The sequence below is a fragment of the Molossus molossus genome, unplaced genomic scaffold (assembly GCF_014108415.1).
Source record: "Molossus molossus isolate mMolMol1 unplaced genomic scaffold, mMolMol1.p scaffold_m16_p_2, whole genome shotgun sequence".
NCBI classification, from domain to species: domain Eukaryota; kingdom Metazoa; phylum Chordata; class Mammalia; order Chiroptera; family Molossidae; genus Molossus; species Molossus molossus.
The window spans coordinates 98,050,049-98,063,990 of NW_023425355.1; the positions used below are offsets into that span (position 1 = coordinate 98,050,049).

A 13,942-nucleotide genomic window follows, 5' to 3' on the forward strand; every position below is an offset into this window, starting at 1 on the left:
CTTAAATTGGTTACAGATTTTTGCAACATATGGATGTGGGCCAGTTTTATCTGGAGAGATTCTTGACCCCTCTCTACCTCATAGCTGTGCCTCTGAGTTTGCATGGCATCATAACTCTAGAGTTTTTACTTTAAGCATTTTGCATGCTCTTCATTCTATATTGTCTGTGTCCAAGCATGTAGAGTTCAAGATTGCAACTTTAATTCTCACTTCTTTTGGGATTTACTTTTCAGATCATAAAATAGAAAATCGAAAACATGAAAGTAGACAGAACTAAATTGAAAAAGACACCTACTGAGGCTGTAAGTATCCAAAAGTTTGCTCAATTTTTTCCTTTCAGAAAAAAATTTCTTGCAATCTCCCATACTGATCTTCCAAATATATCATCACTTATATATACAAAGTGCAGTCAGATTTTCTTTTAAACTTTTTTTAATCCTCACTCAGGATATTTTTCCATTGATTTTTAGATAAAGTGGGAGGAAGGGAGGGAGAGAGAGAAACATCAATTGGTTGCCTCCCGCAGGACCATGACCCGGGGCAGGGGATGAAACCTGCAACTGAGGTATGTGCCTCTGACCAGGAATTGAACCCTCAACTTTTCAGTCTGTGGGCTGATGCTCTAACTGCTGAGCCAAACCGGCCAGGGCATCTTTTGAACTCCTTTTGATTAAAACGAACAAGCTAGTGACCAGTGGAAAGGGAGCACTAAACAGTTTGTAGCTGTAGTATATACCTGAAGTAGGCTTTATGCATTGAAAGGCTCTATGGTAAGGCTCTATGGAAAGAGTAGATGTGGGTTAAAATTGTTTCTATACTTGTTGAATCTTTCTCAATTTTGTTTTCTAGAAAATTAAAAGTGGTAGCACCTTTCTTACTAGATTTCTTGTAAGGCCAGTGTTTTAGCTTTCTATACTACTGATTATTTTTTTAATATGTTTTTGTTGATTTTTATTAGAGGGAGGGAGGGAGAGAGAAACATCGATTGACTGGCTGCTTCCTGCACACTCCCCCCCCCCCCCCCCCCCCCCCCGCACTGGGGATGAGTCCCAAACCTGAGCATGCACCCTGCTCAGAAATCAATCCAGTGACCTCTTGGTGCATGGGAGGATGCTCAGTCACTGAGCCACACAGGCCGGGCCATAGTACTGATTCTTAATCATAGAATTCAGCTTAACCTGTGTGTTGTTTGGCTATGTCAGTTGATCCTATGTCAGCAGTAGAAATCCCAGCTTTGGTCTAATATTCTATCAGCTAGCTTAGACTGTGTTTGAGGAAAAGAAAATATTGAATTGTTATGACACTTTTAGACCCCATGTGCTGCAAGGAATACAAGTTTTTGCATTAGACATGGGTTTGAGTCTTAACAGGTTTTTGTGACCGAGAGTTCATTAACTTGGCCAGGTTTCCACACCTATAAAACAGGGTTGATAATTCCTCCTCCTTGATGTGAGGCAGTTGCTTAGCAAAGTATCTGGTGCATAATCAATTAGTTCATTTTCTATATACAGGCCACTTGGTTTTTTTTTGAAGACTGCAACTACCTAGCAAGTATTTCTTACAGATATCACTATTAACATCTTGCTGTATTTCTTTCAGTCTTCAAAGGATTATTGCATGGTAGTTTTCCTGACCCTTTTCACTTAGCATTATACTAATAAGCGTGGAAGGTGCTGTGTTCCCATATCTCTCCAGCATTATAGATTATCTTTTAAATTTTTTGTTACTAGGTGGCAAAGAAATATTTCACTGTGCTAATCATGCTTTAAATTTATTGGCCTTATGTCAGTTTATTTCTTATTTAGTGCCACACATATTAGATCTATTTATTTTTCATATTTGTTGAAAATACTTTTATTTCCTCTTGATTTTGTTTTTGATGTGTTGTGACATCTAGAGTTTTTGGCAATTATATACTCATTTTTTGGGAACTGAAGAACAGAAAGCAGGCTTGCCTTAAACTGTACAAATAATGGAAATATAAAGTACGGTCATCAAAGTAAAAAGGCACATGACAGTCATGGGAAAATATTTGTAACACCGTGTACTTTATATCTTTCATAGCTAAATCAGTAGGAGAGATAAATATCCCAATGACAAAATGTACATAGACCATTTCGGAAAAGAACAAAGTCAGCAAACTTGCAGGATAATGAAACTTTGTAGATAATCAGAGAAATGCAAATTGATTTCTTTTTTTTCCTTTTACCTAGGAGATATTTAGGATTTGTTCTTTGAGTCACACCTGTACACAAAATTCCTGGTTCAGAACATTTGATAGCTACTAGCAAATTACTTAGGATAAACTCCTCAAAGTGTGATTTTGAGATCATTGATTATGTGTGTTTTTAAGGCTTGAAGATGCCTATTTTTTCAAGCATCATACCCAGTTTTCCCTTGCTGTGGTCAGTACTAGGTATTATTTTTAAGAAAGACATTTATGTTTGTAAATTTTTGTTTCTTTTACCTTTCGACCCCATTAACCATTTCACCCACTCCCCACCTCTTGCAACCACCAGTCTGTTCTTTGTATGTATGAGCCTGGTTTTCTTGTTTCCTTTTTATTTTTACAATTCCATATATAAAGTAAGATCATACAATATTTGTCTTTATCTCTCTGACTTATTTTACTTAGCATAATGCTCTCAGGGTCCACCTATGTTGTCACAAATGGCAAGATTTCATTTATGGCTGAGTAGTGTTCGTGTGTGTGTGTGTGTGTGTGTGTGTGTGTGTGTGTTAGTATCTATATATATCACATCTTTTTAGTCATTTGTCCATGGATGGACACTTAGGTTGTCTCCATAGCTTGGCTGCAGTGAACATAGGCATGGGTATATCCTTTCAAATTAGTGCTTTCATTTTCATCGGATAAAAATACTCAGAAATGGAACTGCTGGATCATATGATAGTTCTATTTTTAATTTTTTGAGGAACCTTCATACGTTTTCCATAGTGGCTGCACAAGAAAGACGTTTATTGATCACTTTGTGTATCAGCAGCTGTACAGAGGATTTCCCCCCTTGATTTGATATCTTTATAGGAGCAAATCAATATAAACCATGGCAGTTGATTTGCAGCCATTGAACTGGCAAGTGCTTTCTTTTACATTACCATGATTAAATGAGTAAAGACATTCACACTCAGTTTGCATTTCTGTAGCAAGAACAAGATGCTAAAGATATACTTTGTCCCTGGTGCATTCTGTAAGCTGCAAGGTCCAGAGAGGCCTTGATACTCCTGACAAAACAGAACATCTTGCTGGTATGGTAAATTGATTCCATGATGTCACCTGGATCTTGTGAGCAGAAAACAGGAGCAACTTTTAGATGCCTTAGATGTATGTGTTACAGAGGGTGCCCTTTGAAGTTTGAGAGTCTGCCACATCAGGAAAGTGTCCAGGGGTCCAGAGATCTGGGAAATGTCAAGGTTTCCCTTGTAACATGAGAGACAAGTTGCTGCACTTTATACCACACACCATGAAGAAAGAAGAGCAGTGCATAGGGGTGCCTCTTTGGATTTTGGAGCTAACATATATCACATTTGGGCATGCTGTTTTGATCCATTTACTGGATCACATCTAAAGTGATAGTTAAGTTAGGATCTAGAAGACACTCTGCAATAAAGATTTAGCACAAAATGTTGTGGTTTTTTTTTTTTTAAAGAAAAAAGAAGAGACTCTGCCAAAGGTTTAAGCTATGGTGCAAGTTGCCCTACTATGTGGACATTATGACCTAGTAGATCTAGGTGTCAGCCAAGATATACTATGTGATGCCTCTGGCAAACCCATATAAGGGAATCACAGCTAAGACCCCTAGAGTTTGAGCCATGCTATCCTCTGCCAACAACTGTTTTAGCATTCAGAAAAGCAGCTTCTGGCTTGCTATAGGGCCTTGATAAAGAATGAATGCCTGATTATGATATAGATAACAAGTGATTACAGGACTCAAATGTTCATCATGAACTGGGTGTTATCTAACCCACTGAATCATAAAATTGGATTGCATAGCTGCATTCCATTAGAAATTAAAATGATGTATTTGATACTAGGCACAAGTGAACTGCATGAGCTGATGGTTCAGACTCCCATGTTTGTTTCTACTACACCACTTCCTCAACCTATATGACTTGAAGAAGAGGAAGAAAGAGTGCATGCCTGGTTTATGGAAGGATGTTATGCCAAAGACTTTAAATATACTTAATTACCACAAAAATTTGAGGTAGTTCTTTAATGCTTACTTTAGAGTGAGAAAAGTTTGGGGACTTAGCTTAAAGAAAACCCTTTACCTTTAAGGCCTTATTGTTCCATGTTCTATTTTGGGTGCTGAAAATACTTCTAGTTTAAATCTCACAACAACATTGCTGGGTAAATAAGTGTTGTTTATTTTGCAAAAGAATACTGAGCTTCAAAGAGGTAGCTTACCAACTGCCTAATTCCAAAGCCCATGCTCTTTGTAATAGTATTCTGTCTCACAATATATAAGCTCCTATTATGTGAGATAAGTGTTCTGTATGTGGTAAACATTTGAGCTTCATATTTCTGAGGTAGTTATTAGGTCTGTTTTCCTGGTGAGAAAACTGGCTAATAGGTTGTACTTGCTTGTGATCAAACAGTTTAGTAAACATCAAGGTAAAAACTGAACCCAGTCCAACCGGTGTGGCTCAGTTGGTTGAGCATTGTCCCATGAATCAAGAGGTCATTGGTTCATTTCCTGTCAGGGCATGTGTCTGGGTTGAGGGCTCAATCCCCCTTGTGCAGGAGGCAGCTGATAGATGTTTCTCTTTCATTGATGTTTCTATCTCTCTCTCTCTCCTCTCTTCCTCTCTTTCTAAATAACAATAAAAACATACATTTAAAAAAAGATTTGTTTGGTATCAAATCTAGGTTCATCCCAGGATACTATACTGCTTTACAGAGTTAAAGAGCATCAGTAAAAGAGAGCAGGAATGTATGGAAATGGTAACCCTAAGTAAGAATAGAGTCCTGGTTTTACAAAGTTCAGAAACTCTTTGCCCTCCTACAATTGGAGGGTGTTATGTTGCAGAAAAATATAGCTAATGCTCATCTTCACCTTTAACCGTGAATTCATTAGGGCTGTTCAGTGTTCCTCCAATTTAGCATTCCTTATCAGACATTCTGGTTGTCTTTCAGATCGTGGTACAGATTCCTTCACTTAGTTTTTACTGATTTTTAGCTTGTTTCTTTTATCCTTCCAAGCAGTTTGTTTACATCTGCAAGTTTATCTGGGTTTTAAAAATGCACCGATGTATTATTTCATTGTAAGATTTCTATTTTAATCCCAAGGGATTGTCTGGAAAATTTTCACTTTAGTAGTTAATTCTATCAAAAGTTAAATTTCTGAGTGTATTGCTTAAAGATTTATTTTTCCAGTTGTTTTTTCTTTGTGTCTCCCTCGTATTGCAAACCACCCTTTGAATACCTGTTTTTCTCAGCCTGCAGACTGCAGAGCCTTAATAGACAAACTCAAGGTTTGTAATGATGAGCAACTCCTCTTGGAACTGCAGCAGATCAAAACATGGAATATTGGAAAGGTATGTGAACCCATGTTCCCAAAAGACAGGGCTCCCTGGACTAGTACACCATTTTGTATGCTCTGATATGGAAAGAGAAACCATAATGAATTTATAAATAAAGAGAAACCATAATTAGTCTCATTTAGCAATTAATAAGCATCTAGTCTGTGTCTAGCACAGCTCTAGATCAGTAGCTTTTAGCCTGTGAATAGTTGCCAAGGAAATTTTGGGAAAAAAAAGTGAAAGGAAAATTTTGGTAGTTGAGAAAGGGGAACATTTACATGGGTGATGATAAAGAATCTCAACCACAAATTTTTTTTAGTTCACTGACAATATGAGTTTGAGATAGTCTTAGGATTTTTACTTTCAGTTTAAAAGAATCTTTTTTAGATAACTAAAAATGAACACTTCTGATAAAATAGGTTGTGACTGGGAGAGTCCTCAGAATTCAGAATGTAGCCAGAATTCTCCCTCTGAAGACTTAGCAAGGGGTTTTGTGGCATCTTCTGGGGGAGTGTGTGTGTGTACATATTTACATACATACATACACTTTGGATATAACAATTCATTTTCTCATAAGGGTTTCTGTATTGATGGGGGATTGAAGAGAAGCAAAGATGGGAAGTGAACTTGTCTAGGTGTCATGCTCAGCAATCCATTGTAACAGCACCCACACAAATACCTTATTCTCATCTTCCTCTTCCTCTCTTCAGTGTGAGTTATATCACTGGGTGGATCTGTTGGACCGCTTTGATGGAATTCTGGCAGATGCTGGACAGACAGTGGAGAATATGTCGTGGATGCTCGTGTGTGATCGGCCAGAAAGAGAACAACTGAAAATGCTTCTCTTGGCTGTGTTGAACTTCACAGCCTTGCTCATTGAGTACAGCTTTTCCCGTCATCTGTACAGTTCCATAGAGGTAGGAGATGTTCAAGCCTATGTGATCTGTTCTTAACTAGAATAGTCCATGTCCAGACATAAGGAAATTGCTATTTCTCTCTGAGGATTACTTGTATCCTTCTCATTATGGAACTCTGGAATTTTCCTTGTCAAAAACAATTGTAGGGTGTTTCCCTTCACGGGACTGGTAATTCTTTATTTTTTTCACTTTCACCCTGCCTTTTAAGATTCAAGAAATTAATGAAAATGTAATATATGTATTGAAGTATTCTTGGGAATCTGTAGGAATTGATCTTTGCCCCAGGTTATTAGAATAGCCTCAAATAACTTTTAAACTATTAGAAATAGTTTGATTTCCTTGACACATTACTGTAATTATTGGTTTTCTAAGTTTCTGTGCTGCTTTTCAGTCTCTTCTCCCTTTTCCCCCAAATGTGTGCTAATATCATGCTATGTATTTTTACAAAGTAAAGTGGACACAGGAATCAGTGACCTTTTGGTCAAAAATCACTAACTATTATAAGAAAAAATTATTTTTCTTTAGCCTAACTTGACACTTTTCTAATCACTATTGGTTAAGTGCCCTGTTGTGTGTTAATTTTCCTAAGTCTTCAGTAAAGAAACAGAATAGAAAGAAAATAGCTTAGGAAAAGAAGTGGAACAACTGGACTAAAGACCTAGCACCCAGAGTTTTAAGTGGAGAATGGATAAGCAGTCTGTTGGAGATAAAATAGATTAACTGCAAAAGGAAGTCCATGGCCTTCGGGATAATCAGCAACTGAAAATACCTGGGTTCATTTTCAGTTGAATTACATACTGATTTTAATGCTGACCAAATGCTTCAATATATTGGTGAGTTTTGATTGTATTACAAACCAAAATAAACACTCTCATGTTATTGTTATATATACTGTACCATAACAGTTATATGCCACCAGGTATTGGTATCTTTAGCTTGTACACGAAGGACCCTGTGTTTTAATTAATTCCAGTTTTATTTGTCAAAGAAAATACAGAAGGAGCATAAAATTATCTTTCTTTTACAATATTTTTAATCTAGTTGGAGACACTGTTCTTAGTTACACTGTGTATTAAAATACCACATTTGTTTCTTTTATAATCTGTTTCTTCCTGTGGGAATACCTGTGCAATTTTGAACTGCTGTTCATTTTTTCAACTTTTATTGGACTTTCTGACTTGCTGCCAACTTATAAATTTTTGGGGGACAAGGTTGCATATTGTAAGTGCTCAAATACTTACAAATTTTCTTGTATTCTTAAACTCCTTGATAGCTTTGTAAATGTTGACAAATCTATGTTGACATTTTAAGTTTTCAAGGCCTAGTGTGCTTAATACCATGAACCTGCCCTTTTTTGTCCCCTATAGCATTTGACAACTTTACTGGCTTCCTCTGATATGCAAGTGGTGCTGGCAGTCCTTAACCTTCTGTATGTATTTAGCAAAAGATCAAATTACATCACACGCCTTGGATCTGACAAGAGAACACCACTGCTAACCAGGCTGCAGCATTTGGCAGAGGTGAGTCATGGGTGAAGCGTTGGAAGGGCACAAAAATTGAACCATGTAGTACCTTTTCACAGGTGCTTCTTGCAGTGTCAAAATTGATAGGAGTCCCTAAGTTAACTTTAATGGTCTAACCATTTGAGTAGATCTATTCGAGTCCACTTAGCTAGATTCCAAAAAACCCTAAGAAGTATTCTCAACTAATGGAGTAATGGTAAGGGATTTAATGAATATCTGCTCACAAAGCAGAAATCTCTCTCTGTTCAGAAATGGCAACTTGTCTTTTGGAAAGAAAGTTCAGAATCAGATTCTACTTGGGAAGGAATTATGGTACAGTAAAACATCTGAATTTGTGTCCTGGCCCTGCTTATTAGCTCTGATATCATTTTCATCTGGAAATTTAGTGTATCTACCATAAAAGTAGTTTTAGACTAAAAAAAATTAAGGTACTTAAGTGCTACTCTCAATAATTAATTTGTTTGTGATGGTAGTAATTGTAATTATAGGCAAACACTCATAAAAGGTCAACTCAACCAAATTTGTCCAGTGTTCCTAGAGGCAAATTGATAGTATATACTTAGGTTTGAGAGAGGTAGCCATTGCTAGAGAGCTTTCTTTGAAGAAAATTGATAGGCTAAGGTTTTTTTTCTTTTTTTAAAATCCTCACCCAGGGAAATTTTTCCATTTACGTTCAGATAGAGTGGGAGGGAGAGAGAGAGAAACATCAATGTGAGAAAGACGCTTCAATTGGTTGCCTCCGGTTCGACCCCTACCAGTGCCAGGGACCAAACCACAACCAAGTTACGTGCCCTTGACCAGAATCCAACCCATGACTCTTTGGTCTGCTGGCCGACGCTGTAACCGCTGAGCCAAATCTGCCAGGGTGATAGGCTGATTCTTAGAAGCTGATTCAAATAATTCAAGTTTCAGGCTGTTTTGAAGTGCATGATTACTTAAAAATATTTTTGTACGATTACAAACGTAACATGTATTGTGAAAACTCCAGGATATATAAGAAAGTATAAAAGAATATTAACCACCTGTAATTCATCCAGATGGAGCCTCCCTTAAGATTTGAGCATATTTTCTTTTTGCAATTACAAATATGTACATACAGGTATGCAAACTGTTTTCTTAACATATTGTAAATTTTATCTCCTACTCTTTAAAAAAATGCAAGATAGTTCAATATTAGATCCCCAAGTAACAGTTAAAAGGAACAAGAAGCTATATCTCAATAGACGCTTCAAAAACATTTGATAAAATTTAGCATATTAATAAAAACTAATATAAACTCGTGGGAAGCTTGGAAAAGAAACTTTAAGTTTATAAATTATCTACCAGAAGTCATAATGGAAAAAGTAAAGCATTTCCATTGATTTAGAAGTAAAACAAAAATGCTAGCTATTAACTTTTGTCACTTAAATTTGTAGTAGGGGTTGCATGTAAAAAAAGAAAATTCATTATTTGTAGGTGATGGGATTGAGGCTCTTGGTTTTCTGGGGAGACAATAGAAAATTATTAGAACTATTTCACTTAGCATAATACTCTCTGGGTCCTTCCATGTCATCGCTACGGGTAAGAGATCTCTCTCTCTCATTCTTATAGCTGCATAGTATTCCATTGTGTAAATGCACCACAGCTTTTTTTTATCCATTCATCTACTGATGGACACCTGGGTTATTTCCAGATCTTAGCTATTATAAATAGCGCTGCTATGAACATAGGGGTGCATATATTCTTCCTGATTGGTGTTTCAGGCTCCTTAGGATATATTCCAAGAAGAGGGATCACTGGGTCAAATGACATTTCCATTTTTAATTTTTTTGAGGAAACACCATATTTTCCATGGTGTCTGCACCAGTCTGCATTCCCACCAGCAGTATGCTAGGGTACCATTTTTTCCACATCCTTGCCCGCATTTGTTGTTTGAGGATTTGTTAATGGCCTCCATTCTGGCAGGTGTGAGGTGATACCTCATAGTTGTTTTAATTTGCATCTCTGATTACTAGAGATCATGAGCATTTTTTCATATGTCTCCTGGCCTTTTGTATGTCCTGTTTGGAGAAATGTCTATTCAGGTCAACCAGAAGAGACCCAGAATCATGGAAGTAGGGAACAGTCTGACAAATCTCAGAGGGTTAGGGGGGAGGGGGGAAGGAAGAGATAAACCAAATAATTTATATGCATATGTGCACAACCAATCTATACAGACACTAGGCTGGGGAAGGCAGGAGGGAGATGGGAGCGGGAAGGAAGGGGGTCAATGGGGAAAACAGGAGGCATCTGTAATACTTTCAACAATTAAAACAATGCCCCCCAAAAGAAAATTATTAGAACTAATGATAGTACAGTGAGGTGACCAAGTAAACAATATACAGAAACAAATGGCTCCTCCATACATTAGTAATAACCAATTAGAAAATGATTAGAAAAAAGAAAGACCTCGTTCACTGTATCAACAAACATAGTGTCTTTAAAATATCCATATTGGGTAAAACTAAATTTAAGAGAAGATAATGTAGAAGGCTTTCTCTCTCTATATATATAATTATCTACTGGTAAAGAAAGAATTCTTAAAAATCCCAAAGCGGAAACCACATGGTAGAGTTTTGAATTTTATGATACAAAATTAAGACTTCCTTTTCAATGAAATTGGTCATAGCTCGGTGCTACTCTTAAGGTGTTTACACTGGGATGTAAATCAGCACACTACTTTCTCCATGAAAAAAAAAGATCAGTCGAACAGTACATTTACTGATGTGATTGAATAACATTCTGGGGCAAATACATTTTGTCATTGACCAGTGTAACATTCAAACAATTTGTGAAATAGCAGCTGGTCAGTGAACAACATTAAGCAGCACTGCCAAAGACAAAAGTTAACAGACTGGTAATAGAGTTAGAGATTTTTAGCAATGGTTTAAAACTGTCAAGGGACTGTTAATGTAGAATATCCACAGAGTGCCTCCAAGTCAACAAAGATAAACAAACGAATTCACAGACCGGGGAATTAAGCGTGTGAATAGATGATCAAACTCATTAGTAATTAGAGAAATACAAATAAAACAAGATAAAACTTTATGAAGCTGCATCACATTTGTAGAAATTAGAAAACTATGTAACGGTAAGTACTAGCAGTCATCTGAGACTGTAGGAACCCTTATGTATTGCTGATAGGAGTGTAGACTGGTACTCCTGGGTATATATCCCAGAGATACCACATTATTCCATAAGGTGACATCTGTGAGAATATTGCATCATTATAGTAGGGAGAAGTTGGGGGCAATCTAGGTGTTCATTATTAGTAGATTGGAAAGTAAAATATGGTGGATGCATACTATGGAATATGTAGCAGAAGCAGTGGACAAATAATACTCATAGCAACATTAATAGCTTTTTAATAGTGCCAAGTGGGAGATGGGAAATTTAAAAAGAAGTTTACAGTAAACCCTTGATTTACAAACAAAATTTCTGGTCCATAAGTCATATGTGAAAATTAACAGGCTTTTTTGTTGTTGTTGTTATTAATTCACTCTTATTTTTAACAGATTTTAGCGAATAGGCCATATGTTGGAAAAAAACACTAGTAATTTCGTCAACATAAATAAGTGTTACATGTCTACAACTATAGTCTACATATTTAAATCCAAGAGTCACCGCTGGTAAACAGTGTTCGGGAACGATAGCACGTGATTACACCGCATCACGCGAGGTAATTGGTTCTGATGTCCCGTGGTGTGACTTTCTGCAGCAGTTATAACCTATGCTGGCTGATGTTCTGATGTGCACTAAGCCATGCCCCAGCCATTTGCATTTGTTTACTCGTGGTGACTAGTGAATGCACGCATTTACTAGACCTAGATCTATTTGGTATAAATTTAAAATTACTGTAATACACATAGAAAGCCTTTCTGTGAGATTATGCTTCTCATACATACTTAATTTTAATTACACAAATGTGTCTACATAAGTAAAAGCAGGTAAACTAATCTGTCAATTTTTTTTAACATACGTATTCGGAAAACTTCCTTTATTATATAATGGATTTTCAGCTTTAATGGACACCCCCTCGCCAAATAGTCTGTTATAGCAGGATTTTACTGTATTGCTCTGCCATCTCTAAAATATGAAAATGTACACATAAGGCAAAATATAGTTTTGTTTTGTTTTTTAATTCTCACCTGAGGGTATAAGGAAAAGAAAATAAACTGAATAAGCAATATTTAAGATCTGATAGAACAAAACTCTAAACCTTTATAGATTTTAAAAGATGATCTAAATTTGTTAGCAGACACAGGTATGATTTTTTTTTTTTGCTTGGGAATACTCAGTAGTACAGCAGAGGCTCTCTTTGACTAAATTAGGGCCAGTGATTGGTAGGTTAATTATTTTTAAAAATCTTTTTAAAGCAGGAACTTTAAAAAATAATTAATACATACTACTTTTAAAAAGCTAAACACAAGAGTCAGTTTCCTTACCTGTCTTTCTAATGTAGAACCAAGGACTTTACTTTGACTAAGAAACAGACTGTGAAGGAACAATGTAAAGACTTTAGTATGTAAAGGAACCTGAATACAGAATTAATAATTTTTTGTAGTTTACTCCTGAATCCCTTTTAGTCTCTACACAATTTTTAGCTTTTACAAAATAATTTCTTTTTCAGTTTAAATCATTGCTTTACATAGTATTTAAAGTTATGTAATTATAATACATACAATCAACATAAATGAGTTTGGGGACAAACCTACCTGACTTGGTGTACATGCATCAGTCAGTATGTTTTATGAAGTCATGGAGAATGCAGTTAATGTCAAATTGATTGAGTGGAGGCCTGCTAATAGCATCAACTGGAAAGCAGAAATGTACAAAAATATCTAAGTAAACACTGATTAAGAATCAGGGTCGTTTACTATATCAGATAAAATATAGAGCAATAGTAATTTGAAGTTTTTAATTTTCACAGAAATAAGCAAATATATCTGCAAAACGAAATAGTAAACCTTGTGTCACATAAGATCAAAACAGTGGGACAATTGACTGTTTGAGGGAAAAATGTGTTTAGATCATTTCTTAACACTATTCACATAAATCCTAGGAACATATTTAGAGGTTGATATATGCATCTTTTAACCTCTTTCTTGAGGAAGGGTTTCCTAAGAAAGTGAAGAAACCTAGAGGCCATTTATAAAATTGACAGATTTTATCATGTGAAAATATTAAAACTTCTATATAACATAGTTAAAATAAAAGAGAGATGCTTTCTTAAACTGGAAAAAATATTTGCAATATATACAACAAAGTAATAATATAATATGTAAGCATCTTCTACAAATGAACTAAAATGTAAGGTACCCAGTAGTAAAAACATGCAAAAGCATATAAATAGACAATTCACAGAGGAATACAAAATATTTCTGTATACTTGGCCACTAATAGCTGTGTCCATGGGCTATGCAAAAAACAAAAAGGCCACTAAAACATGAAAAGAATGCACTTGGAATACTCAGGAGCAATGTATTTTAAATTGAGGTAGATTGGCTAGGTTGTGGAGAAACAAGTACTTACAGACTGTTGGTGTATAGATGCCCTTTTGTAGGGTCAATTTTCATTTGAAATGGTGATATGAGCCAATTCAAATGCACAGGAAAAGTATGCATGAGTATTCTCATTGTACCATTGTTTAGAAAAAGTTTTGAAACGTATTTAACATGCCATAAGCCTATGTATTAACCTGAAAGATATCAATGAAAAGATCTCTTAGCAAAATAAGATAGTTTAAGATCCCTATTTATGGTTTTGCAAAAATTCAAAAGTAAAATTATATTACAAAAGTCCTGTAAGTTATATATCTAATTGCAAATGTAGACAAAGAGAATTGAATTTGAGGAGAAGATGGGTGAGTTTCACTTTTGTGTTCTCTACTTTGAATATTTTATAGCTATCGTATATTATATATTATATAATTAAATGTGAGAATTG

The 13,942-nt window shown here is 35.8% G+C and overlaps 1 protein-coding gene across 6 annotated transcripts in view; it reads left to right on the top strand.

Annotated features, from left to right (window-relative positions):
• The window catches only part of HUWE1 (HECT, UBA and WWE domain containing E3 ubiquitin protein ligase 1), a 158,864-nt gene that overhangs the window by 32,213 nt on the left and 112,709 nt on the right, over positions 1-13,942 (top strand). For 5 of the 6 annotated variants that reach the window (XM_036270445.1, XM_036270447.1, XM_036270446.1 and 2 more), the window contains 4 exons: positions 234-302; positions 5,455-5,553; positions 6,249-6,455; positions 7,823-7,975. In XM_036270445.1, the coding sequence (XP_036126338.1) occupies positions 258-302; positions 5,455-5,553; positions 6,249-6,455; positions 7,823-7,975 (504 nt within the window). In that variant the 5' untranslated portion in view covers positions 234-257. The remainder of the gene's footprint in view (positions 1-233; positions 303-5,454; positions 5,554-6,248; positions 6,456-7,822; positions 7,976-13,942) is intronic. The other variant, XM_036270449.1, reaches the window with a different exon arrangement.